The sequence below is a fragment of the Leucoraja erinacea genome, chromosome 3 (assembly GCF_028641065.1).
Source record: "Leucoraja erinacea ecotype New England chromosome 3, Leri_hhj_1, whole genome shotgun sequence".
Taxonomy (NCBI): domain Eukaryota; kingdom Metazoa; phylum Chordata; class Chondrichthyes; order Rajiformes; family Rajidae; genus Leucoraja; species Leucoraja erinaceus.
This window is the reverse complement of record NC_073379.1, coordinates 107232425-107258053: the sequence shown is the minus strand read 5'-3', so window position 1 is coordinate 107258053 and position 25629 is coordinate 107232425. Positions and strand designations below refer to the sequence as shown.

Genomic DNA, 25629 nt, shown 5'->3' with positions numbered 1-25629 from the left:
GTTTAAATTAAATTCTCATTTATTCTTATTTGTTTCATTCATAGTTGCACACCAAAGTTCAAATGTTTTACAGATAAACATGGTGCTTGTAGAATTTGTGGGTCATTATATTGTTAATTTTAGATTCTCAGCTAAAATATTCTAAATGACCCCCAATTAGCAGGTTAAAGGGTCTGTAAAAACTGTTTTAATGAGATTATTATTAACTGCTTTTGAGGGGCAATGTTAGTTATTATATTATTCTTATTGTTTGTATCCTGCATATTGCTAGACTGAAATGTGATTTATATGTGAGAAACCTGCACTAAAAGGGTAGATTACTGCAGCAGTCATTAGCAGAGCAGCCATCTAACTCAGGGTACTTACAGGTATTTTATGATTCCTGATCATATTATCAAACTCTTCATTAATTTTTTGGTATTTTTCTTCAGTGCGTGGGGTAAGCGCATAAGAGGAGTCAGGATCAGGGCTGTCACAGCCTTTGTTTTCTTTCTTGTTCAATGCCTGCCAGATTCAGAGAAATATCAAAAGTAAAAATAAAGGAGGGCCCTTGTACTTACACACAATCTTTGCCTGCTGATCATTAGATCAATATCTTCATTTATTTTTCTGCACTTCTCATCAGACTCAGGGCTGTGACCCACTGAATCGTCTGCGTCTTGGTCTGGGCTGTCACACCCATTTAGTCCCTTCTTTCTCAATGTCTGAAATACATAATTTGTAAAGTTCAAACCTCTGCACTGATTACAAGGGGCACAGCGGGGAGAAAAAAAGATTTTTTTAAACTCAGAGGGACTTTATGAAATTTTACAGTCCATTCAAGATCAAAGAAGATACCTAAATACAAAGTGGGGGAAAAAGCCAGTTGAATGCTACTTTCTTAAATATGGTGCATATGACTTTCATGATCTTTGGATTATTACATTTTTTTTAATAGGATAATGTAACACCGTTTTTTTTTCCAATTGAACAATTATATAGCATTAATAATAGCCTTATTCTATCTCAAGGTTACTGCTGTTTTCTTAACCCATTGGGGACTAAAGTATAAATTTAAGTTTTAAAATTAGCATTTCTTCCCCCACATCATTGACTCCAAAAAATATTTCTTGGAAATTTCACCAATGCTATAACGGGATGCAGGAAAAGCAAAGAATATAATACTGTCCTTTAAAAAAAAAAACAAAAAAAACTGGAGAGCAAAACTCTAGTTTGGTCTATTTTTGAGAGTGATTTACCAATTCTACTGCAACCCCAGGAGTTTAAAACAAATCAGCTCAATGGGCCATAATCTGTGGTTTTGTGCCACTGATCATGAGGAAAGCTATTCACAAATAATTAGTGAGCTCTGCAGCATCGACTTGTCATATTCCAACATCACTTTCAGTTTGGTGTCGTCTACTTAATTCAAAAAGAATTAAATCAGCCAGTGGACTGAACAGCCAACCCACCTACGGAAGTCTCATAAATGGCACATCAGGAATTTGAATTTAATAAGAAAAGATTAAAAACATTGTACAGAGAGAAAAACAAGAGCGTTTTTAAATCATATACAAAACATAAAATAAATAAGCAATCTTCAACATGTGCCCATAAGTTCTTTTCTGCAGTGCCGCGATTTTGTATAATTCCACATAAACTCAATCATAAATCCTTTTTCTATACACTGAATGGATATTGCTCACCCAATTCAGTTCAAGATCCTCCAAGTATAAAAAAAAACTATTTTGTGCAGATGAAGGCGAGGCCTTCTTCTGTGCTATTTATCAGACTCGATGAGTGTACTTTTTAAGGTTTAACAACTGAAAGGGATCTAGACTTACTGGGTCAGTAGACAAGTCTGGCATATGGATAATTTATCAGTAGATCCCCATTAAGACTTTTATTACTCCTCATTTGTAATCATTCCCGAACCAATCTTGCCCCTGATCATTATCACCGCCAGCCCTGTGAACTATTGAGGTAGAACTAGCAGAGGAATGGCTGTGTGTGCATGGTCCAATCAATTGCACTAATGCAAAAAAAATTTGCAAAGGTAAAATTTAATGTACATGAACTTTTTAGAAGATTTCAACAACTTTGGATGGAGGAGTAGGGCAATACTGGAAACAATATCCAGAGTTCTGCACTTTATTGAACATGTGGTCACATTAGTGGTTAGAATAGTGGACACTGTAGTTTCTGTGCTTTTATAAGCACAATTTCTAAATCTAAATATGGCTAAGACAAACACATAAAAATTCCTTTAACACCTTCTAGGTGCACTGAGTTCCAATGCACAGCCAGTAAAGTACCTGTATCAGGTTATTTTAACATAGCTTGCATGAAATGGTGGCATCATGTTTAAATGTGTAACCATTTCACTGCTTCAAAGGATGCAAACAAATTGATGTTAGTAATAAGGCAGTTGGCAGCACTTAGCCAAGTAGTTGAGGTCCAGTAGCCATCCCTATAGGAATTTAAGATACAGGATTCATGATGATCTACTCGTAAGAAATTGGAATTGGCTTATTTGTAGAAGACAAAGAACTGTGGTTGAAGGTAGATATTTTGTCTGGAGGTCTATGAGCAGTGGAGTTCTGCAGGGATCTGTGCTTGGGCCTCTGCTGTTTGTGATATATATATATTAATGACCTGAAGATAACATGTAGATGGGTTGGTGAGTAGATTTGCAGCCAACACTAACATTGGAGGAGTTGCAGACAGTGAGCGAGGCTGTCAGAAGATACAGTGGGATATAGACCAGTGGCGGAAATGGAGGGAGAAATGGCAGGTGGAGTTTACCCTGAGCAAGTGCGAGGTGTTGCACTTTGGGAGGTTGAATGTAAGGAGGGAGTATACAGTTAATGGAAGGACCCTTAACAGCATTGATGTGCAGAGGGATCTTGGAGTCCAAGTTCATAGCTCACTGAAGGTCGCAACACAAAGATGGTGAAGAAGACATATGGTATAGTGATGGGGGCAGATACCATAGTGCCTTATAAAAGGCTTTTAGATAGATACATGAATATGTAGGTTATAGAGGGATATGGATCACGTGCCGGCAGAGGAGATCTGGTCAGTGAGGGACAGTCATTGTGGGCCAAAGGGCCTGTTCCTGTGTGTACTATTCCGTGTTCTATCTAGATGTTAACTCACATACAACACAAATGCCACTGTCAGAAAAATATTTGCATCAGTTAAGAGAGGGGAAGAAGATTCACTAACAAAGACCTTAAATAGCTGGTGGGACATTGACTCTTAGTAAATTGTTCTGCCCAATTTTCCTCATCATCTCCGCTGGAGGAAGAGGTTGAAGCTTTGAATTTTTTGAGTACAGAGACACAGAGCTGAGGTAACCTTCCTAATATAGGTTTCATCAGCAAACCTGATATGTGATGCTCTCACTTTCTTCATGGGGTCAAAGACATCTTTCTTCTACTCCACCTTAATGGATTTTTGAGGAGGCTGATTTGACCAATGTGATTTGACCCAGAGTCTGTGACTAATACAGTAGGAATTACTTGATGGACCAACGGAGCGATTGGTGTGAAACGTTGTGCACTCTGTCACCATTAGCAATGGACTTATGTGTGATCCCAGCAAGGGAACTCCAAGATTGTAATACTATGTTGAATGCTCCTCCATTTTCTTTTGTCATGGACCAGTGATTCACCTTATTTGGTGGGAATACAAGTGCAAACATGCTTGGAACGTTTCCTCTGTCCATTTTGTAATATCTTGCTGAGAATAGATTGCATCTATCAATCAGTAACAGCTGGCTGGAATTGTCCTGAAGCTAAGTTGTTGAGATTGTGACCTTGACCTCAATTGAGAAAGTAGTCTAGCCACATGTGTGAGCTGTACCTGAGATCTCAAATCTCAGTAAGAACAATCTTGGAGAAATGCAGGTACACAAAAAAGCTGGAGAAACTCAGCGGGTGCAGCAGCATCTATGGAGCGAAGGAAATAGGCAACGTTTCGGGCCGAAACCCTTCTTCAGACTGATGGGGGGTGGGGGGGCGGGGAGAAGAAAGGAAAAAGGAGGAGCCCGAAGGCTGGGGGATGGGAGGATTCAGCAGGAGGGCTGAGGAAGGGGAGGAGACAGCAAGGACTAACAAAATTGGGAGAATTCAATGTTCATGCCCGCAGGATGCAGACTCCCCAAGCGGAATACGAGGTGCTGTTCCTCCAATTTCCGGTGTTGCTCGCTCTGGCCATGGAGGAGACCCAGGACAGAGAGGTCGGATACGGAGTGGGAGGGGGAGTTGACGTTCTGAGCCACCGGGAGGTCAGCTTGGTTATTGGAGAAATGCAGATTGCTTAAACATTAATCCTTAGACAAGTATGGATATGAACGTGGGCTCCTGTAAACTTTAGGGTCCAAAATATGATGAATGCCTCTGTGCTTTTTCCCACATGGTTACTGTGGTGCCTTTGATTTGATCTTCTATTTCCACGTGAGCCAGAAAGACAAATAGATCTGGACCAGCAGTCATTGGAAATCAATTTTATGGGGGGGGGGGAATGCAACTGAATAGCCACCGAAGGTTTAATAATCAGTCTGGCAAAGAATATGGTTTGTGAGTGATTTGACCCATTAAGGAATGTGGATCCAGGAGAAACAGCATTAGTTAGTTGATCTGGAGGTAAGCAATGACCATTGATTTTTTCAAACCAATGATGCTGCTAAAATGATGCTTAAAAACAACATTGCATTGTTATAGTTATGGATAACTTGAGAGAATTTCACACCTCATCCATGTTTCTTTTCGTTAGTTCGGAGTCATAATTTTCATATGGTCTTAAGAAGTTGTGAAAGGGTCAAAATTCTACTCCTGGTTAAATCAAGAATGCTGCTTTCCGCAGTATGATAAGAATTAATTTATAACCTGAGCGTTTATGTTTTCAAGTTATATTTGCTCTTTGATTGCAATGAATGTTTCTACCAAATAATTATTTGGAAATATCCTGTTGCAGTTAGAGGCAGTAGTCTGCCATCCAATACCATTACTTCAAATTTACTAGAGTGTTTTTATACTATCATATAGGCAGTAGAAATTGTGTGAGTTTTGTAGAAAACCTGCCAACTTGACACAATTCTTCATTTTGATTCTTCTTAATGGCGCGCATAGCCACTGGAGGTTTAAAATAACTATCACGACCCTTAGGTTGTACTGCTGATTCAAACAGAAAATGCAAGGCAACTGCAAATGAAAATGTTCCAAAATGGCTATTTACAACCATAGCCTTGTAATGTAAACGTTGAACGATTTCCCAGTCAAACCACTGCCGAAGCGGCAAATACAGATATAGATATAGGTTGTATGAAATTTGGTTTACACAATAAGAAAATAAATGTAGCTGCTGGGATGTGGCAAACCTCTCGCGCTTACTATTGCAGTCATTATTTATTGCTTCTGTGGTTTAATCAACTAGAGGTACAAATCGTGCAACACGTGCAAGATTAACAAAATGGAATTCTGTACAGATCTCATAGCAGATGTAACACTCTCCATCTACACAGATGTGTCCATTCACATGTACATAAGCACAGCATGTGTTCTAGAGAAACAAAATAAATATTAAAATTATTACCATGACAATTATAGCTAAAACTATTCTCGGTGAAATTTCAATTGTCTTACATACAGTATGTGTGGAATGAGCTTCCAGTGAAGGTGGTGGAGGCAGGTTCGATTTTATCATTTAAAAATAAATTGGATAGTTATATGGACGGGAAAGGGATGGAGGGTTATGGTCTGAATGCAGGTAGATGGGACTAGGGGAGAATACGTGTTCGGCACGGACTAGAAGGGCCGAGATGGCCTGTTTCCGTGCTGTAATAGTTATATGGTTATACAGTATTACAGTATACAGTATTTACTTTATTGTCATTTCACCGAGTAACCATATAACCATATAACAATTACAGCACGGAAACAGGCCATCTCGGCCCTACAAATCCGAGTCGAACAATTTTTTTTCCCCTTAGTCCCACCTGCCTGCACTCATACCATAGCCCTCCATTCCCTTCTCGTCCATATGCCTATCCACAGTAAAGCTCTGGTTAAGCACATCCTGTTTCCCTATCAACAAAAGCTTACAATTCTTGATTAGTCGGGGTGTACTTGCATACACAGAAGAAACAAAAAATTATTTGTCATCAGTTTTTGTCAGTGCAGTTAATAAAAACAGAAATAGATACATACAACTTAAAAAATTATCAAATCTAAAATAGACCTAAAATTGAACTGAAATCTGACATTCAAACCGAACAGTGACTTTACCTTGACAAGCGTCTAGCTGTCAAGGTTTGGGCGAGGTTAGATGTTACATCAGTATGTTCTGCAGGTAAGCCTCCAAAGACAATGAAAAATAGAGAAATCAGATTTTAATCTTTTTTGGTGATCTTAACCACTATGACATTTAGTGCGTTTGCTTATTTATGGTGGTGTTGAGCTGTTAGATAAAAACCCACCAAGGTTTCCTTCAGAAGAGCCTGATAAAGGTTTACTCATTTAGTAAAGCTCTGGTTAAACACATCCTGTTTGCCTATCAACAAAAGCTTACAATTCTTGATTAGTCGGGGTGTCAGGGGTATGGGGAGAAGGCAGGAGAATGGGGTTGAGAGGGAAAGATAGATCAGCCATGATTGAATGGCAGAGTAGACATGATCGGCCAAATGGTCAATTCTGCTCTTAGAACATATGAACTATGAACAATTACAATAAAGGTGGTGATATTGACCGATTAATAGGTAGGATGGGGAAAGGGTTGTTCCAGGAGGGGTAGTTGAACTAGACTGTTCTATATTCTCTTAAGATCAGAAGAAACATGCAAATAATCTCACATGGCTTGATGGACAAGGGGTCACAGCTTAAGGATAAAGGGAAATCCTTTAAAACCGAGATGAGAAGAACTTTTTTCACGCAGAGAGTGGTGAATCTCTGGAACTCTCTGCCACAGAGGGTAGTTGAGGCCTCATTGGCTATATTTAAGAGGGAGTTAGATGTGGCCCTTGTGGCTAAGGGGATCAGGGGGTATGGAGAGAAGGCAGGGGTGGGATACTGAGTTGGATGATCAGCCATGATCATATTGAATGGCGGTGCAGGCTCGAAGGGCCGAATGGCCTACTCCTGCACCTATTTTCTGGGATTCTATGTTTCTAATAAGGGGCTGGAACCTGGGGTTGTGGCCACAAAATAAGAGGCGACTGATTCAGGACTGAAATGAGAAGAGGTTTCTTAACCAGATTTTAATCTTTGAAATTCTCTACCCTAGATAGCTGCAGGAGTTCAGATTCAAGTCAGAGATCAAAAGATTATTGGAGGTTAAAGAGAATGAAGGTAGCGGGGTTAGAGCCTGCATTCACCCCAGGTTAACTTTCTCTCCCCTCTGCCACCTCATATGGAGGTCAAGTCTTCAAAGGGATTATAATGAGAAGTTTACTCAATTAGGCAAAGGGAAGAGATGTGATGGAGATCAAGGTCAAGGGAGGAAGCCCCTTGCAAAACATGTTCTTAATCTTGACAAAGACCACCTAATGAGCACAGTGTGTCAGAGCCACAAACCACAAAGGTAAATGCAATCTGATACTCGACACTCTCACCACCACCTCTGCCACGGCATCAAAATAGAAGAGTTTTGTCTGCAATCCACATATCCATTATTCCCTGGAGGAGTCAGGCAGTGATCATAATAATAATAATAATAAATTTTATTTGTGGGCGCCTTTCAAAGTCTCAAGGACACCTTACAGAAATTAACAAGAGAGAAAAAACATATAGTCGGAGAAAAATAAATAACAAGGACATCACCAATACACAAATTAAAGACAGAATTCGCTCCAAAGACAAAAAATCAAAAACACAATGTGAAGAAAGAGCAGTGGCAGCTAAAGCGCGCCAGCGTCCACTCTCCCTTCCGACAGCCATCTTGGACACAAACTAACATGTTTAATTACACACAAAAAATCATCCCCCCACAATGGTTACCACTGTGGGGGAAGGCACAATGTCCAGTCCCCATTCCCAAGTTCACCCCAAAGTCAGGCCAATTGAGGACTCCGTTATTGCCTCTACGGAGGCCCGATGTTCCTGGCCGGGTGCTGATTGCCCCGGCGTCGGTAGAGTCCTCACAGCGGCTGGGCCACCTGGAACGGCTGCTTCCTAACTGGGGACCGCGGCTTCCAAAGCCGACAAGGCCGCGCCGGTTTGGAGCTCCCAGGCTCCCGATGTTAGAGTCGGCGCCACCCACTCCGCTCCGCAGACCCGCAGCCCGGAGGTGTTGATCTCGGCGGTCACAGCTCACCGGAGCTCCAGCGTGTCGATCCAGCGCGGCGACCCAGGCAAGGCATCGCCCGCTCCACTCCGCGATAGCGCTCCAGCTCTGTGCCACCACCGAAGCCGAGGTGCTGGGCGGTCCCCGCCAGGAAACGGCGCTCCACGCCCGCTGGTAGACCACGAGGACGGGTCGACAGGGCAGCCCGGAGAAAAAGCTGCCTCACCGACCAGGTAGGGACCTAGAAAGATTGTTACCCCCTACCCCCCCACATTAAAAAGACTATCTCTCCCACAAACAGGGCACAGGACTCACTAAAACTGCAACAAAAAAAAGTGAATTAAACGGACGGCTGCTGGTTAGCAGTCCTCCCACACTTAAACAATGCCAGGATAAGGGTAATGCAGCTCCACAGCCACAAAGTTACTGTAAGATTGTCCTGGGCCTTCTAAAACCACCTATACAGTGGTATCCAATCTTGACTTGACTTGACTACAATGAGAAAGCCACTGGAGATTTTAAGTGTTGATCCAAATGTTACAAGTTTGGATTTTTGTATTGGAGTTATAAATAAATTTGAACACTATGATGCTGCTGAAATGTATCCTCATTTATTGCAAATCCTATTCCTCATGGTACAAAGATAAGTAACGCTAAACATAGGTCAGTCTTTACTAGACCCACCCTGCCGGCATTTGGCCCATTCCCTCTGAACCTGTTCTATCCATGTATCTGTCTAATTGTTTCTTAAATGTTGCAACCGTCCCTGCCTTAACTATCTCCTCTGGCAGCTCGTTCCATACACCCACCACCTTTGTATGAAAAATCTACCCCTCAGATTCTTACCAAATCTTTCCCCCTTCACCTTAAACCAATGTCATCAGACACCAAGTCATATCTCCAGATGTCAGTCTACCATCCCTTAAATTAAAGATAAATGCAACAAAGTAGAGTGACTAGATGCTAGTTGTGCTTAGATGTTTCCATAATGATTGCAAGTAGTACCTTTGGTCTCTAATTTATGATGGGTAAAGGAGGAAATAGACTTTGGAAGATTGCAAGGACACTAGGTGTCCATGTGAATTTTTTTTTTAAATCCCACATTAAACACACTTTTATTAACAGTGCATGGATGTATCTGGCCCATTTTCATGTTGGATACAATTCCACCAGCAGAAAATTTGTAATACAATCTACAGTGGGCCAAATCAATGTTATATGTGGTTGGCACTTGAAAGAATTTGGAAGACAATTGACCAAATTACAAGGTGGTATAATTGCAAATCAACCTCTTTGCTCAGAAGAAGGGTTTCGGGCCGAAACGTTGACTCTTTCCTTCGCTCCATAGATGCTGCTGCACCCACTGAGTTTCTCCAGCATTTTTGTGTACCCTCTTTGTTCAGGACTAATTAATTAGGTTGAGGGAAGTGGACATAGCTGTCCCCCACTCAACAGCATCTTTCCTTTCCTTCCAACGTGCGAGTGTGTGACAGAGTTTTGTACACAGTCAAGATGTTCGTGGAAAGGCAGGTGGTGGAGACATGCACAAAGTGGGACCCAATTGACATAGACAAATAATTCTGCAAATACCAGTGTTGAAGGATACCATGAGGTACAAATAAACTACTCACATTCTAATCATAAATCTCAGAATATTGCAGCTATTCCTTTTATCATCAGGTCATGTGATAGGTGCAGAATTAGGCCATTCGGCCCATCAAGTTTACTCCGCCATTCAGTCATGGCTCATCTATCTCTCCCCTCCTAACACCATTCTCCTCCCTTCTCCCCATAACCTCTGACACCTGTACTAATCAAGAATCTATCTATATCTGCCTTAAAAAATATCCACTGGCTTTGCCTCCACAGCCTTCTGCAGCAAAGAATTCCACAGATTCACCACCCTCTGACTAAAAAATTCTCCTCATCTTCTTCCTAAAAGAATATCCGTCAATTCCGAGGCTATGACCTCTAGTCGTAGACTCTCCCACTAGTGGAAACATCCTCTCCACATTCACTCTATCCAAGCCTTTCACTATTCTGTATGTTTCAATCAGGTCCCCCTCATTCTTCTAAACTCCAGCAAGTACAGGCCCAGTGCTGACAAACACTCATCATAGGTTAACCTACTCATTATCTTCAAATGCATCAGCAACAAATAGAAAATGAGCAACTTAATATTTGGCATTAGGTTTATCACAGAACAATAAGAATGCTAATTGCGAGTTGTTACCACCTGATGGCTGGCTGCACATTGAATTTGTCAGCTATCCTTTATCTTGTTTGCCAGGATTTTTGTAGCTGACAACCAGTGTCCCCTCTACCGACACCTCCAGCTGCCAGCAATATTCCTTGCTGACAGGTGCAAAACACATCATACTGTCCTCAAGAAATAAAAATGATAATGGCCAATTGCTAGCGATTTGTAGTTTTATTTATGAAAGGGAATTTAGAGTTTAAAATAAAACTGTCAAATTAGAACTTTTGCTGCTGTATGCAATCAGGGACTTGGTTTTAAGATTCGTTAATTAATTGGCATATGCAGCGGAGTGCAATGAAATTCTGCTGTTATGCATGTGTTGTTGTGTTTATGGTTCTATGTATCTTCACTGTATGTATACTCATTATTCTGTGAACTTCGTGTGAACAACGAGTATACATATGGTGAAGATAAATACAACAAAAATTCACCATGCATAACAGCAGAATCGTACAAGAATGTAGTTAATTTTGAGCAGTGAAAAATAATAGTTAAAGTACAATGACGAATAACTGAATGAAGTGGAGTTAAAATTAAGAGTTCATGGTAGCATCTCTGGGAATGGGGTGTGAAAGAGTTGATTGGTTCAGGAATTGGTTCGCAGTGGGAGAGAAGCAGTTCCAAAGTCTAGACTTCCAAGCTGTCAAACTGCTGTATCTTCTTCAGAATGGAATGGCCAGGGTGACGATACCTATAGTCTTCCTGAAGCAACTCACCAAGAAGATGGACTGGATGGAAAGAAGGGATGAAATTGACTATGTTCACTATTCCCGGCTAGTTCAGACAGTCGAGAGCTGCGCAGTTGCCATACCAAGCTGAGGTGCATCCTGTCTTAATATGCATATCTAGACGTTTATGAGAACGCTCATGGACACACTGAATCGTCTTGGATGCTTCAGAATGTAAATATCCTTGTCTACTTTCTTGATCACGACGTCAGTAGAAAGGGACCAGGTTAGATTATTAGTGATATAGATGCCTAGAAACCTAAAGCTAGTGACTATCTTTACAGCAGGTCTGTTGAGGACAGGGTTGTGTTCAGTCCTGGGATTCCTATATCAACAAATACCTCTTTCATCTTACTGATGTCAAGGGCTAGGTTCTCGATCTCTTTCCTGTACTTCATCTCATCGTTGTTGTTGATCCGGCCAACAACTGTGGTACCATTCTTCTTGGTCCCTTGGTCCTCCAAAATATTCCAAATGGAATTTAAACTGGAGGTGGTGAAGGGAGGGCTTAAGCCAGAAAGGGTTAATGGGAAGAAAGAGCTACTTTAAATTTAGTTGCTTCTGGTTGGGTAACTATAGTTGGGTGGAAATTATTCCTTGCTTTAATTGTGCGGGGGAAGAACGAATTGCTGTACACATCTGTCTTTGTAGCTGGGATCACAAATTGGATCGAATGCCCTCGTCTGCTCCTAATTGGTTTGGGTTTGGTGTAGGTCTTGTAGTCTATGTCGAGCTGACCATTTAACCTTTTGTAAAAACAGGTCAAACGGTGAGCTTGACGTCTGTCTTGGAGAGGGTTCCACCCCAGAGAATTCAGAAGTTTGGTAACACTTGCTTCTCTCTCATAGGTGTTAGTAACAAATTGAGCGGCCTGTCTTTGGACACGTTCGATTGAAGAAATGTTTTTATTTGTGTATGGGACCCATGCTGCAACTGCTTAGTCCAAATGAGGTCTAACGAGGGTGAAGTATAGCTTCTCCTTGACAGAAGTTGAACAATGATGAAAGTTGTGCCTCAGAAAGTTTAGGACACCTGTTGCTTTCACCGTTGCATGACGAACATAAAGTTGGTGAACATAAAGATTGAGCCACAGAGTCATGTCTGCACAGGGAGCAGAGCAAGGGACTGAGTACAGCCCTATGGGACACCATTGCTAAGGGATGGGTGGAGGAAGTGTTATGACCAATTCTAATAGACTGATCTCTGCTGATCGCAAAGTCCTAAAGTCAATTGCAGGTGGAGGCCCCAAAGTCGAGATCCAGAAGTTTAGGAATGAGTCAATTCTTTATTGTGTGATTGAAGGCTGAGCTGCAGTCAATGAATAGCATTGGGAAACAGGACATACACGTCCTACTAAATGCAGAGAAAGCAGCTTTAATTTGTGAAAGAACTAGACTTTTTTCTAAAATCTGCACACATGCACAGCTAGAGACACAATAATTTCCTTTTTTGTAACCATTCATTTTGTGGGGAGGACAACTCGACATGCAGATTACCTCATGGGGCTAAAATACTCTGCAGTTTTGTCATGTTCAACATTGAGAAACACCAGAGGATAAAACAAAATCACTACAGATCTTGCATTTAACCCTTGACTAATGTTTTCACAGTAATATTTACCATGGTAGACCCACGGAACAAGTTGCCTAACCTGTGATATAAACATGCTTGCTGTAGCTGCACAGGGATTGACATCAGTTTAGTTGCAACTTTATTTTGTGAGTGTCACGTTTATGAGAGGATCTTTATTAGGTCGGTAATAAAACTACTTGAAGTTTTAAATGTAACCGGGGAGTTATTATTCTTTATTCTGTAACTTAGCTTAAATTTCCAAGAATCAGAACATTTCCTTTTTATTTTAGTTTCATGGCAAACGGCTGAGTTTCAACAACAAATTACAATTCGGGACCACACAGTTGTGAAAACTATCCTCTTGAATCTCTCAACGAACAGAAATTGCAACAGTCAATAAGACCGCAGCATTTCCAACAAGTAACTTCCAGACATGCAACTCGGAATTGTTATACCATCTCCCAACTGGCAGGATTACATTTCTGAGACACTCCTAAAGCATGCAGATACCATTTTCACAGGCTTTAGCAAGGGCTTGGACTTTGTAGCCCAGGAATTTGTGTGAGGCCATGGGGGGAGGGCTAGCTGCAGCATCAAGTGATCTGAAAGCATGAAAGTTGGCTTTGTGTTCTGCCAGCGCTCAGCATTTTATACGCTAACACGTGGCTACATCATTAACTATCAGCAATTTTACTTATCCAAGCTATCCACACCTGTCAGCAACTTTGCACCTGTTGTCTGGTGAAGATTACTTGACAACAGCCAATCGGATCTGATCGTACAGCTACATAGCCATAGATGGCTCTCAGTCTGTCATGTCTCCAATAACATCCACTGTTAATCTCCAGAGAACTTGATCCAGAGAGCTTCGTCATTTAAACATTGTAAAATAAAACATCCCTCTTGCCTATAAATTTCATTGCGATCCCTTGCTTTAGTTCTGATAACACACTACATTGTTGTCCTTTTTACTCTCCGATTGGCGAATGTTTTCAATACTGTATGACAACGCACTTCTCAAAAAATACAACATTTTTGCCGCACAGGAAACTATTTGTTTCCTAAACATGATTACAGATTGGAATTAGTACAATTCATAGCATTATATCATATTATCTATTTATAATAAGAGACAGAAGATTCAATTATTTAACTTTTGAACATAAATAGCACATCGTCAAGGGCCCGACATCATCAATTGGGTTTGCTTGTAACCTGCCTCTGAATAGAACCTTGCATTAAGAACCGGCTATTTTAAAACAAGACTAGCATTTGTTTTACACCATATCATATTATTTGGAAATATCGCAAAGTACTTCACATACAATGAACTACTTTGAAGTGTAGTTACTTAAAAGTCAATACAGTGGCCATTTTGCACGTATCAAGATTCCCCAACAGCGATGAAAGCAGCTATTCTATTTCTGATGTTTGAGAGGGACATTCTGGGCAGACCTTTGCTCTTCGAAAAATTTCATGGAATTATTAATATTTGTCTGAAGCACTAAAGCAGGTCAACAGAGCAGCCTAGAATAATTGAAAGCTGCTTATTCATTTTATTACATGATACTGCGTTTTGGCTGGCCTTGTAAATCTAAATATACTTCTAAATAAAATAAACAACTTTGGTCAGAGATAAGAAATAGATTTATTTAAAGGATATAAATGTTTGCATTGGTTCACACATCTGTGGTATTGTGTACAGTTTTGGTCTAATTTGAGGAAGGACATCCTTGTGATTGAGGCGGTGCAGCATAGGTTCACGAGATTGATCCCTGGGATGGCGGGACTGTCATATGAGAAAAGATTGAAAAGAATAGGCTTATATTCACTGGGGTTTAGAAGGATGAGGGGGCACCTTATAGAAATGTATAAAATTATAAAAGGACTGAACAAGCAAGATTCAGGAAAAATGTTCTCAATGTTGGGCGAGTCCATGTGAACCAGGGGCCACAGTCTTAGTATAAAGGGGAGGCCATTTAAGACTGAGGTGAGAAAAACTTTTTCACCCAGAGAGTTGTGAATTTGTGGAATTCCCTGCCACAGAGGGCAGTGGAGGCCAAATCACTGGATGGATTTAAGAAAGTTAGAGCTCTAGGGGCTAGTGGAATCAATGGACATGGGGAGAAGGCAGGCACGGGTTATTGATTGGGGATGATCAGCCATGATCACAATGAATGGCGGTGCTGGCTCGAAGGGCCGAATGGCCTCCTCCTGCACCTATTTTCTATGTTTATGTCTATGATATCCTGACGACAAAATCATGTCATTTGAATTAAAATCAAGGAATCCTGCTGGGATACCAATTGTACTGAATTACTGCAACAGAGTTCGCTACAGTGTACTATCAAATATTTTGCCTAAGTGAAACCATGCTTTACTTAAAACCGGAAACAATATTCCCAATCCTGATGCAAATGTAAAGTTGGAATAAAGTTGGATAAATTGCCATTTAATCCCAACAGTAATTGAAATGTACTGTTTACTGTTACATTTACTCAATCATCCTGCAAAACCATTTATTTCTACTTTAATGGGTGCTTTGCTATTCCTGCACTGATTTACCTGGTGTAGAGCATAGAACAGATTCTACGACCCACAATGTTTGTAATCTCATCTGCTTGAACATGATCATATCTATCCATTCCCTGCATATCCATGTGCCTATCTAAAAGTCTCTTAAACACACTAACATATCTGCTTTCATACCATCTTTGGTAGTGTGTTCCAGGACCCACCAGCCAGTGTTATATTAAAAAAAAACTTGCCCCTTGAAACTTTGCTCCTCTTGCCTCAGATTTAATGATATATTCCCCGGTGTAGTTGGTGGAGAACTCGGGAACAATTTCTCCATTGCTGGGCTCCATGCAGAGTCTATCAACAGATTTAGTAGCAAGGTTGTGGATCCATTAGTGGATCTTTGCCAGCAAGTTCAAGACTTTTGCACTTATCCAGGAATCCTGAATTTGGTTACATTGATGGTGTAAATGCTATCAGTTCAGCATGGATCCACCATCATTCCCCAAGATCTGGTACAACAACCACCAACATGGCCCAAGATCGCAAGCCAAGTAAAGAGAGCCGTGAAGAAGCTCAACACGCAACATTTGTGGCGAGAATGTTCAATATGTAGAACCAGGATTTAAATAAAATATTGCTCAGCATGTGGGAATGTGGAAACAAAAGCATTAGTGACTATAGAATGGCTTTCTATATCTTTATGTGCACCAAATAGCTAGATTTGCAACAGCATGGACTTTAGTGCAAACAAAACACTCCTCTTACTTGGATTTCTTCACAAGTTTGCAAAGTGGCATTTAGGAACGGGATAGAAATTCAATTCTTTTTAATGTGCCAGTGCCTAACCCAAGACAATGGATAGCCCATTCTTTGCTGATGTTCCTCTTGATTAATGATCTCCCTTTCTGTCTGTGAGGAAGTACCTGGTGTGTGTTTGGCAATGCAGTCATATGATCCAGTCGAGACAAATCTTCAGAGTGGGGGGGAAAGCTGAATCACATCACTCTATAATATTGTGCATTGTACACCCACATACAACACTACCATCAAAACAAACAACATATCTAATCACAGAAAGGGATTTATTTTTTCTTCGCCGATTTATTTTCACGATAAATAAGTCATAATCTGCTCCATGAAAATTATACTACCTGTTTTTTATTTAATTTGGAAAAAATGTTTCAAACTGCTTATTTAAACACAAGATTTGAAGCATTTCATTCATTGTAGGAAATGTTTTTTTATTGAAGAGTTTGTTTTGCATTCATTTTAAGTGCATGATTTATGATAAATCACCACTCACAAGATAGTGCAAAATCGCCACAGTGGTGCAGCGGTAGAGCTGCTGCCTTGGTGTCAGAATCCCGGGTTTGATCCTAACTATGAGTGCTGTCTATACAGAGTTTGGATGTTTTCCCTGTGACTGTTTGGCTTTTATCTGGGTGTTCCGGTTTCCTCCCACACTCCAAAGACATACAAGTTTGTAGGTTAATTGCCTTCTGTAAATTATAAATTGTACATAGTATGAAGGAAAGTGGTAGTGTACGGGGTGATCATTGGTTGGCATGGACACGGTGGGTTAGAGGGCTTGTTTCTCCGCTGTATCTCTAAGTCTAAAGATATCAACTAAATCACAAAGTGAGTACTTTTCTGTTTTATAAAACAGCTTTCTTTGAATATTCAAAACCCGTAATCAGTATCTTAATCATTCAGTACATTTGGAAACTCCTCACATCAAATTATCTTATGTCAAACCACCTTAATGTACGTCTTAAAATTCTAGATATAGAACATATGAAATCTAATGAAAGGCGTTTTGAAATCCCTATGCAAAAACAAATGGAGAAATCACACAGAATAACAAGGCATCATATTTCAAATTATTTTCCGTAGCCAAACAGAGCAATTATTTGAGTTATTCTGTGTTCATAGATGTGTAGCAGCCCTTTTCTTCCACTTTTCAGGCTGTTTCCATAAGAGCGTTTCTTTATATATAGACATGACATCAGCCTAACTCACAATTTCCTTTCCATAGAACTGATGGATGTTATCAATCACGGATATCATACGTCATGAACATAATATTAAGAAGCCAGAACCTGTCCAATAAGGCAGAAACAAAGCTGATCCCCATTAGCTCACACTGACGATATGCTGACATGAAGCAACTAATCTGATGTCTGGTACTGTTACAGTTAGAGTAAGCATGTTTATATTACAGATCAGGAAATTTGCTCGGTGAGTGTCTCATGGTGAAAACAGCTATGATGACATTGGCCAGGGGTTAAATGCAAATCGTGGATGAAGTTTACCCTGGAGATACTCAATTTTTGTTTTATTCAGTCTCAAAGGATCACTAAGTAGAACATAACAAAACTGCAGAGTATTTTAGCCCCATGAGGTAATCTGCAAATTGAGTTGTCCTCCCCACAAAATGAATGGTTACAATGAAGTAAACAGCCATCCCTATTTGTGCATTGTGCAGGATTCAGAAAAAAATAGTATTGTTATTCTGTGTTCATGGCTTTTCCCTTGCATTTTCTGCAAGGTTTAACTAATCTAGTGTAATTCTGCTATACCATAGTATTTATCTAAATTTATCCAAACAGAACAATGCTCATGTTATAGTATCTGATTAAGAACTTGATAAACTAGATAATGCAGAATGTCACTTGTCATTTAAAAAGTGTTATAAAGTAAAAGTTCAAAAAAGAACAATTTAAAAAAAAAAAACTTTTTTTGATGTGTTGCCTAAAACACAGAGATTTCGCACTTTCTCGTTTATCTTCCTTCAGCCCTGAACAATAGTATTACATTTTTCCCACATGGGTCCATTTATCAGCCTAATGCCATGTGCCAAACTTAGTACAGACATGTATTATCTTACATATATGCATCCTCTGTAACTTTCAACTCAAGATTTGTAATTGTACATATTGCTTGCCTGTTTGACCCTAAATGTGCATCTGGTTCATTTGATCCCACTTGTCGCTAAGCCTGCCCTTTCATGGCTAACATTTCAAGCTAGCATACTGATGATACAAAAGTTAGTGGTTTTGCAGATAGTGAAGATGCTTGTGAATGATTGCGGCAGGATCTGGATCGAATAGCCAGGTGGGCGTAGGAATGGTTGATGGAATTCAGAAGTGTGAGGTGTTGCATTTTTGGATGTCGAACAAGGGCAGGACCTACACAGTAAATGGTAGGCCTCTGGGTAGTGTTGTAGAGCAGGGGGATCCAGGAGTGCAGGTGCATGGTTCCTTGAAGGTCGAGTCACAGGTAGATAAGGTGGTCAAAATGGCTTTTGGCACTTTGGCCTTCATAGTCAGAGTATTGAGTAGAGAAGTTGCGAGGCCATGTTGCAGTTGTATGTGACGTTGGTGAGACCGCATTTAGAATATTGTGTTCAGTTCTGGGCACCATGTTATAGGAAAGATATTGTCAAGTTTGAAAGGGTTCAGAGAAGATTTACGAGGATGTTGCCAGGACAAGAGGGTGTGCGCTATAGGGAGAGGTTGAGTAGGCTGGGTCTCTATTCCATGGAGCACAGGAGGATGATGGAATATCTTATAGAGGTGTACACAATCATGAGAGGAATAGATCGGGTAAATGCACAGAGTCTTTTGCCCAGAGTAGGGGAATCGAGGGCCAGAGGACATAGGTTCAATGTGAAGGGAAAAGATTTAATAGGAATCTGAGGGGTGAACCTTTTCCACACAAAGAGTGGTGGGCGTATGGAACAAGCTGCCAGAGGAGATCGTTGAGGCTGGGACTATCCCATTTTTTAAGAAACAGTTAGACAGGTACATGGATACGACAGGTTTGGAGGGATATGGCCCAAATGCAGGCAATTGAGACGAGTGTAGCCGGGACATTGTTGGCCTGTGTGGGCGAGTTGGGCTGAAGGCCTGTTTCCACACTGTATGACTCTATGACTGATAAAGAATATCCAGATTAAAAGCCTGAAACATGCTAACCCTTTCATGGTAATATTACATCTCTCTATTGTGTTGACCACAGACGACACTTTATAGTACAGGTGCTACTGGTGCACACTGTAAAACCTTTAGATGATTTTTTGGGAAACTGCAATTGTACTTCACTGGTTTCACTTTACCCTTAATTTCAAAAGATATTGTACCAACAACATAAGAACAAAATTAGAACCAGTTGAGTGCAAAATAAAGTAGTCTAAACACTGTTAGGCGATAAAACTAGTCAGATGTTTGTGCAATCTAGTAACTGTTAAGAATTGGCTCCATGATATTTGCATATTTACTAATATTGTACTGATAGTGTATACAACATATTAAATATATACGCAGCCTATTATATAGTTTAATATGGATATAATGTTAAAAATGCAAATATTATCCATAAACTAAAATATGCATTTCATGTCGAATTGCACTGAAAGTACATTATATATACACATAGATATATATATTTACAAATATACATTTATTATGCTTATAAATGTGTTGTGCATAAGGTTAAAAAGCTAAACTTCAAAGCTTTTAATTCAAAATATATTCTGAAAGTCTAAGGGATATTTTGTGGTAGATTTTAATCTTCACAGCCTCAGACAAAATGGACGATCTACTTTTTGTAGAACCCACCCTATTTTTAATGCATTGTGTTTGAGAATTCAGCAGCAGTCAGAGGTGGCTTTGCTTATGAAGCAAAGATTCCACATTTGTTGTTTTGGGGTCAGTTGGAGGCAGAAGAAACTCACTCCTGCAATTTGTGGTTTGTGAATAGGTCCCAAGCGATGCCCGCACTTGCAGCCATGTGATCCACCCATTAGTTACAAGCACGACACAAGCTAATTGAAAAAGATAGCACCTACTCCATCCTAAAATGAGGCAAGTATAGAACCTGACCTGTTGAATGGTCTAGTATCCAGCATCTGCAGTTATTTTTTTCTTTTCAGCTATTTGAACTTGGGCTAAGGAAAGAACTTAAAGATATGCGCAAATCAGATGTGCTGTGAACCATTTAACAGGCACCAGCAATTTTACCATCTGGGAGCCAATGATTCACATCATCCTTGGGAGAAGGACAGGAATGGGAGGGATCAAGGTATCGATAAAGGCTGAATGGTATTATAGTTAGTGAGCTATATAGCACATTGAGACTTTTTGGCCCACTTGTCCACGCCCACTACGTTGACTAACTGAGCGAGTCCCACTTGCCTGAGCCTGGCACATATCCTCCAAACCTTCTCACACCATGTACCTGTCCAAGTATCTCTTAAATATCACAATTGTACCCACTTTAACCACTTTCTCTGGCAACTAGTTCCATAAATGCACCATCCTCTGGATGAGATAGTTTCCCCTCAGACCCTTTTTTATTTTTTTCCTTCTCACTCGAATCCTATGCCCTCTAGCTAATGGAATTGGGGTTCAACACCTCCCTGTGTGCCTGGGTCCTGGACTTTCTCACCGCCAGGCCCCAGGTAGTCAAGATGGGAGGGAATACATCGGAGTCCCTCACCCTGAGCACAGGATCGCCCCAGGGTTGCGTCCTCAGCCCCCTATTGTACTCCCTGTACACACATGACTGTGTGGCTAGGTCAGCTCCAACTCTATAATTAAGTTTGCTGATGACACTGTGGTGGTGGGCCTGATCTCAGACAACGATGAGAAGGCCTACCGGGAGGAGGTGGCTGGTCTAGCACTCTGGTGCCAGGATAACAGCCTCCTCTTGAACATCAAAAAAATGAAGGAGCTGATCATGGACTTTAGGAGGGCACATCATCCGAGGACGTACACTCCATTGAGGATAAATGGGAATCCTGTGGATAGGGTGAACTGTTTTAAATATCTGGGAGTCCACATCTCTGAGGATATGACATGGGCATCACACGCATCAGCACTCGTGAGTAAGGCAAGGCAGCGCCTTTACCACCTCAGGCAATTGAGGAAATTCAGAGTGTCTCCGAGGATCCTCCAGTGCTTCTATGCAGCGGCGGTGGAAAGCATCTTGTCTGGAAATATTACCATCTGGTTTGGGAATTGCTCTGCCAAGGACAAGAAGGCTCTGCAGAGAGTAGTGCGTTCGGCCGAACGTACTATGGGAACTTCACTCGCCCCCCTGCAGGAACTATACAACAGGAGGTGCAACTCCAGAGCAAACAAAATCATGGGAGACCCCTTCCACCCCTGCAACGGACTGTTCCAGCCGCTACGGTCAGGCAAACGCCTCCGTTGCCATGCGGTGAGAACGGAGAGGTTGAGAAGGAGTTTCTTCCCAGAGGCCATTCGTACTGTAAACGCCTATCTCACCAGGGACTAACTCTACTGAAAGTTTTTCCTTCCATTATTTATTATGTAAAAGAATATGTGTGTTATGATTGTGTTTATAGTTTGTTTGGTTGTTTGGTTGTTTGTCTTTTGCACAAAAGTCCGCGAGCATTGCCACTTTCATTTCACTGCACATCTCGTATGTGTATGTGACAAATAAACTTGACTTGACTTGACTTGTCCTGGGGAAAGATTTAATGGGGACATTAAGGAAAGTATTTCACAACAGATTGGTGGTGGGTGTATGAAATGAGCTGCCAGAGAAAGTAGTTGGGGCTGATACAATTAGAATGCTTAAAATATATTTTTGGACAGTTTCATTGATAGGAAAGCTCTCCAGGGCTATAGGTAAATGGGACTAGCCCAGAAAGAACATTATGGTCAGCATGAACATGTTGGGCCGAAGGGTGCTTTTTCCAAGCTGTATAATTCTATAACTGCAGTGATTTTTAATATGAATTCTAAAACAATTGCTGTTGACAATAACTGTGGAAAATATCACCTCCTGCCTTCAAACATTTGTCTCTCAAGAGACACTGTTGGACAGTAACCAACTGCAAAAAAATCAAGATGATCTTTCCTGCACCACCATCGCTCATCTTACTAAACATTTCCATCTGCAGAAATGTTGATTACAATGCTTGATTGAAGTAGTATTAACATTTACGAGGGGCAAGGGGAAAATGATGCACACGGGCAGCAAGAGATAACAAAAGAGCAAAGAATACAAAATATCCCAGTTATTCTGAGGATGATCAGCTGCAAAACACAACACTGCAATACAAATAAATTGATGTTAGAAAATCAAAAATGTATCTCACAGAAGCCAATTGCTCTTTTTTTTTTAACGACACTAAATATATCACATGCAGGTCTCATGACAAGAGGAAACAATATTGGAATTCATTCCTCAATAGTTACAAACACACCATGCCGGCACAATAAAATCCAGTGTACGGGATAAAGAAATTGCTTGAGGTCTATTTCATTACAAAGAGCAGCAGGGGGCAGAAGCTAGAGGAACAAATACTTTAGATGGCTTTGGAAAGAGGCAAGTGGAGCTCAGGCACACAGACATAAGGACCGCTGTTCACTCCATGGTGCTTCATATCAATTATCGACTTAAATCCTATCATAAATGTCCCACTGAAAGAATTTGCAAGCATATTGATACGTCTGTCGCTCAAAACTACAACGTTATTTGCATAGTCATCACCACAATCTGTAAAGATATTTCATTTTTTTACATTTTGATATATGAATAAACAAGTGTTCAGCCGTACATGTGTTTCTTGATCCATTCCTCATGTACCAAAAAATGTTCAGAGGTTTTCTCTTCTAATCCACCTCAATTTCCACCAATTTTAAAAGGTCAGTATTTTCTTCAAGCACTATCCACTGGTTGCTTGATTATTTAGCAACAGTACTGAATTTCCTTGCAAAAAATAATTAAGATTACATAGAGGAAAATTATCAATTTAATCAAAGTAATTCTTCTTCATGCTATGGAACTTGAAAATGTAGTGGTTGAAAATTGCTCCCAGCCACTTGCGCTTAACACATGATATAGTAACAGATTGACTCTGCGGTCTCCCTCTGAGATTGAGATATTTGGAAATAAAATGCAATGATTATCTTAACGCAAATTTAGAGATCAAGTGACCAAGGATGAATTTCTACTGCGCTGTCAAGAATGTAGGGTATGATTTAGGGTATGCAATTACCCTTAATTAACCCATCCTTAACAAATTACTATGTATTCTATTCGTACTCTATTTTGATGAGTCATTAAACAGAAGCACGAGAAACATCAGCAGACTGGAAAAATTAAAATGTAGGGCAGAAAAAAACCCCTCAACAATGGCAAGATATTGTTTTGTATTCAGATTCAGATTCAACTTTAATTGTCATTGTCAGTGTACAGTACAAAGACAACGAAATGCAGTTGTATTATTTAAGTTATTGTTAAATCCCTTCTAATAAATAGACTCCTTGACACTTTTACAAAAAATGTAAGATCCATTTGTTTAATATCTTTCCGTATGTAAACATGTTAAGAAATCGCAGCAAAAAGATGTACATCGTGTGGTTTAATTGCCCAATGAATTAATCTAATACAGGAAAAAGCCGAGTACTGAAATGGTCCCTGGTGTTGTAAAAGCCTCTATACATGTGCATCTTCAAGATCCTTCTTACATTTTCCAGATGCTTTTCAAAAATTAATGAATGCATAAAAAGTAGCGGAGGCTAGTTATACCAATAACGGAAGCAAGAGAGAACTAGGAATAAATAAATGAACTATGTCCTTAATTGCTTAAAATACCAAGAGTGAAGCCATTGTGTCAGTAGTAATGTGAGGGTGGATTATCCATTTACAAAGCAATGATTTTCATTTTCAATTATTTCCAAGTTTATAATCAGTGACTTAAGTTTAATCATTGATTCTAAGATTGAGAAAAACATTTATGATGGTTTTGCAGGAATTGTGTTTTTTTTTGCCTGTACATGTATAATGTATAATGGGGAACGGCTATTCAATTGCACAGAGTACAGTTCTTTTTTATTTGACTTTCTTAAGCTTGAACATAAATCTCGTGTGCAGGAACTATGCTGTGTTTGTTTTTATCTATTGCCCTTTCTGAAGCGAAAATCTGTCTTTCACTGCTGTTCTGTTAAATGAAAGAAAGAGAAAAAAATTGTATCCTTGGGCTAAAAAGACTTGTTGGCACCCAGAAGTCTGAAGAGTGGTGTTGGAGTCTGTGGTTTATTTCAAGGACACTTTATCATTGCCTATGTTCTCAGAGGAATCGTTGAATGAATAGAGCAGGATCAGAGAAACTGCTAGTCCACGCCCATTCCTTTCCATTCTCCTTGGCAAGGCACAGAGCTCACTATTTTTAGCTGCACCAGATCCTATTTTTAGGATACTACCGGTTATGAGGCATTTCTTCGCTAAAGAATAAAAACACAAAGGGGGAGAACTCCCATTCTCATAATTTGAAACAAGCCTACGATCTTTTAACTTCAGGCATTTCATCTGTTTCTAATCTTAGAAAAATAAAGACCATTCAGAGTTCAGCGATTTAAAAATAAACTTGCCCTCCGGCAGACTGGCCAAAAATACTGAAAGCGACAAGCTTCTACTGTGTGAAATTGCAACTAGAAAACAAAGAGCTGACTCTACTTCGGAAATGCAAAAAACACCAGGATGCAAGATTTAATAATAAGCTTTAAAGAATGTTCTTAAACACTTGGTTACAGATGTGGAAAGATTAATTTGTAACTTTCACTTGCATTACATTTTTTGTGGTGTATACTTGAGGGATATCTACCTTGTAATAAGATCATCTAAATGCAGGAAAAATGTGACGTCACTGTTTAATTATAAAGTTACTTTGAACTGTGAAGCTCAAACGAGCAAGGTCTTAAACTCTAAATCCCAGTTATGAAAAATAAAACAAAAGATGAAAGTCCACTGATAAAAACTAATCCCATAAAGATCTTAGTGCAATAACCATGGTGTACCTAGCTAATGACTTGATCAATATCCTTCGTTCCACAAAAGCTGATTCAGTACATAATCTTGTATGATTCATTTTGATTCAAAGTACAGCAAACAATATCATCTTTGAGCAGGATAAAGGTATGCAGCCCAAAAATAGGCAAAGAGATCTGTCTTGCCAATAAGGATCCTTTGCAATTCCCATTTATACTCCGTTCATTCTTGTAACTGGTTCATCCTCAATGCTTTCCGTTTCCCATTTTGTTTTTGATAAGTCGTTGACAAAAACATGCCACCAGTCACCAAACTGCTACCATTCAGTTTCTCCTGATCTCCAAATGTTCTCTTTGCCTTTTCCAGCCCCGCTCTTCTCTACAACTTAAAACGTTAGATTTCTGCATTTTTCTAGTTCTGATAATAGGTCATCAACCAAAAATATGAAGGGTTTTGCTCCCTCTCTTTGCTGCAGAGCCTGCT

The 25629-nt window shown here is 40.0% G+C and overlaps 1 protein-coding gene across 10 annotated transcripts in view; it reads right to left on the bottom strand.

Moving 5' to 3' along the window:
• LOC129695914 (myocyte-specific enhancer factor 2C) overlaps positions 1-25629 on the bottom strand; it is a 209609-nt gene that overhangs the window by 58086 nt on the left and 125894 nt on the right. For 6 of the 10 annotated variants that reach the window (XM_055633367.1, XM_055633371.1, XM_055633366.1 and 3 more), the window contains exon 5: positions 561-704. In XM_055633367.1, coding sequence (XP_055489342.1) covers positions 561-704 — 144 coding nt within the window. Of the gene's footprint in view, positions 1-366; positions 505-560; positions 705-25629 lie in introns of all 10 variants that reach the window. The other 4 variants (XM_055633368.1, XM_055633373.1, XM_055633370.1 and 1 more) reach the window with 2 other exon arrangements.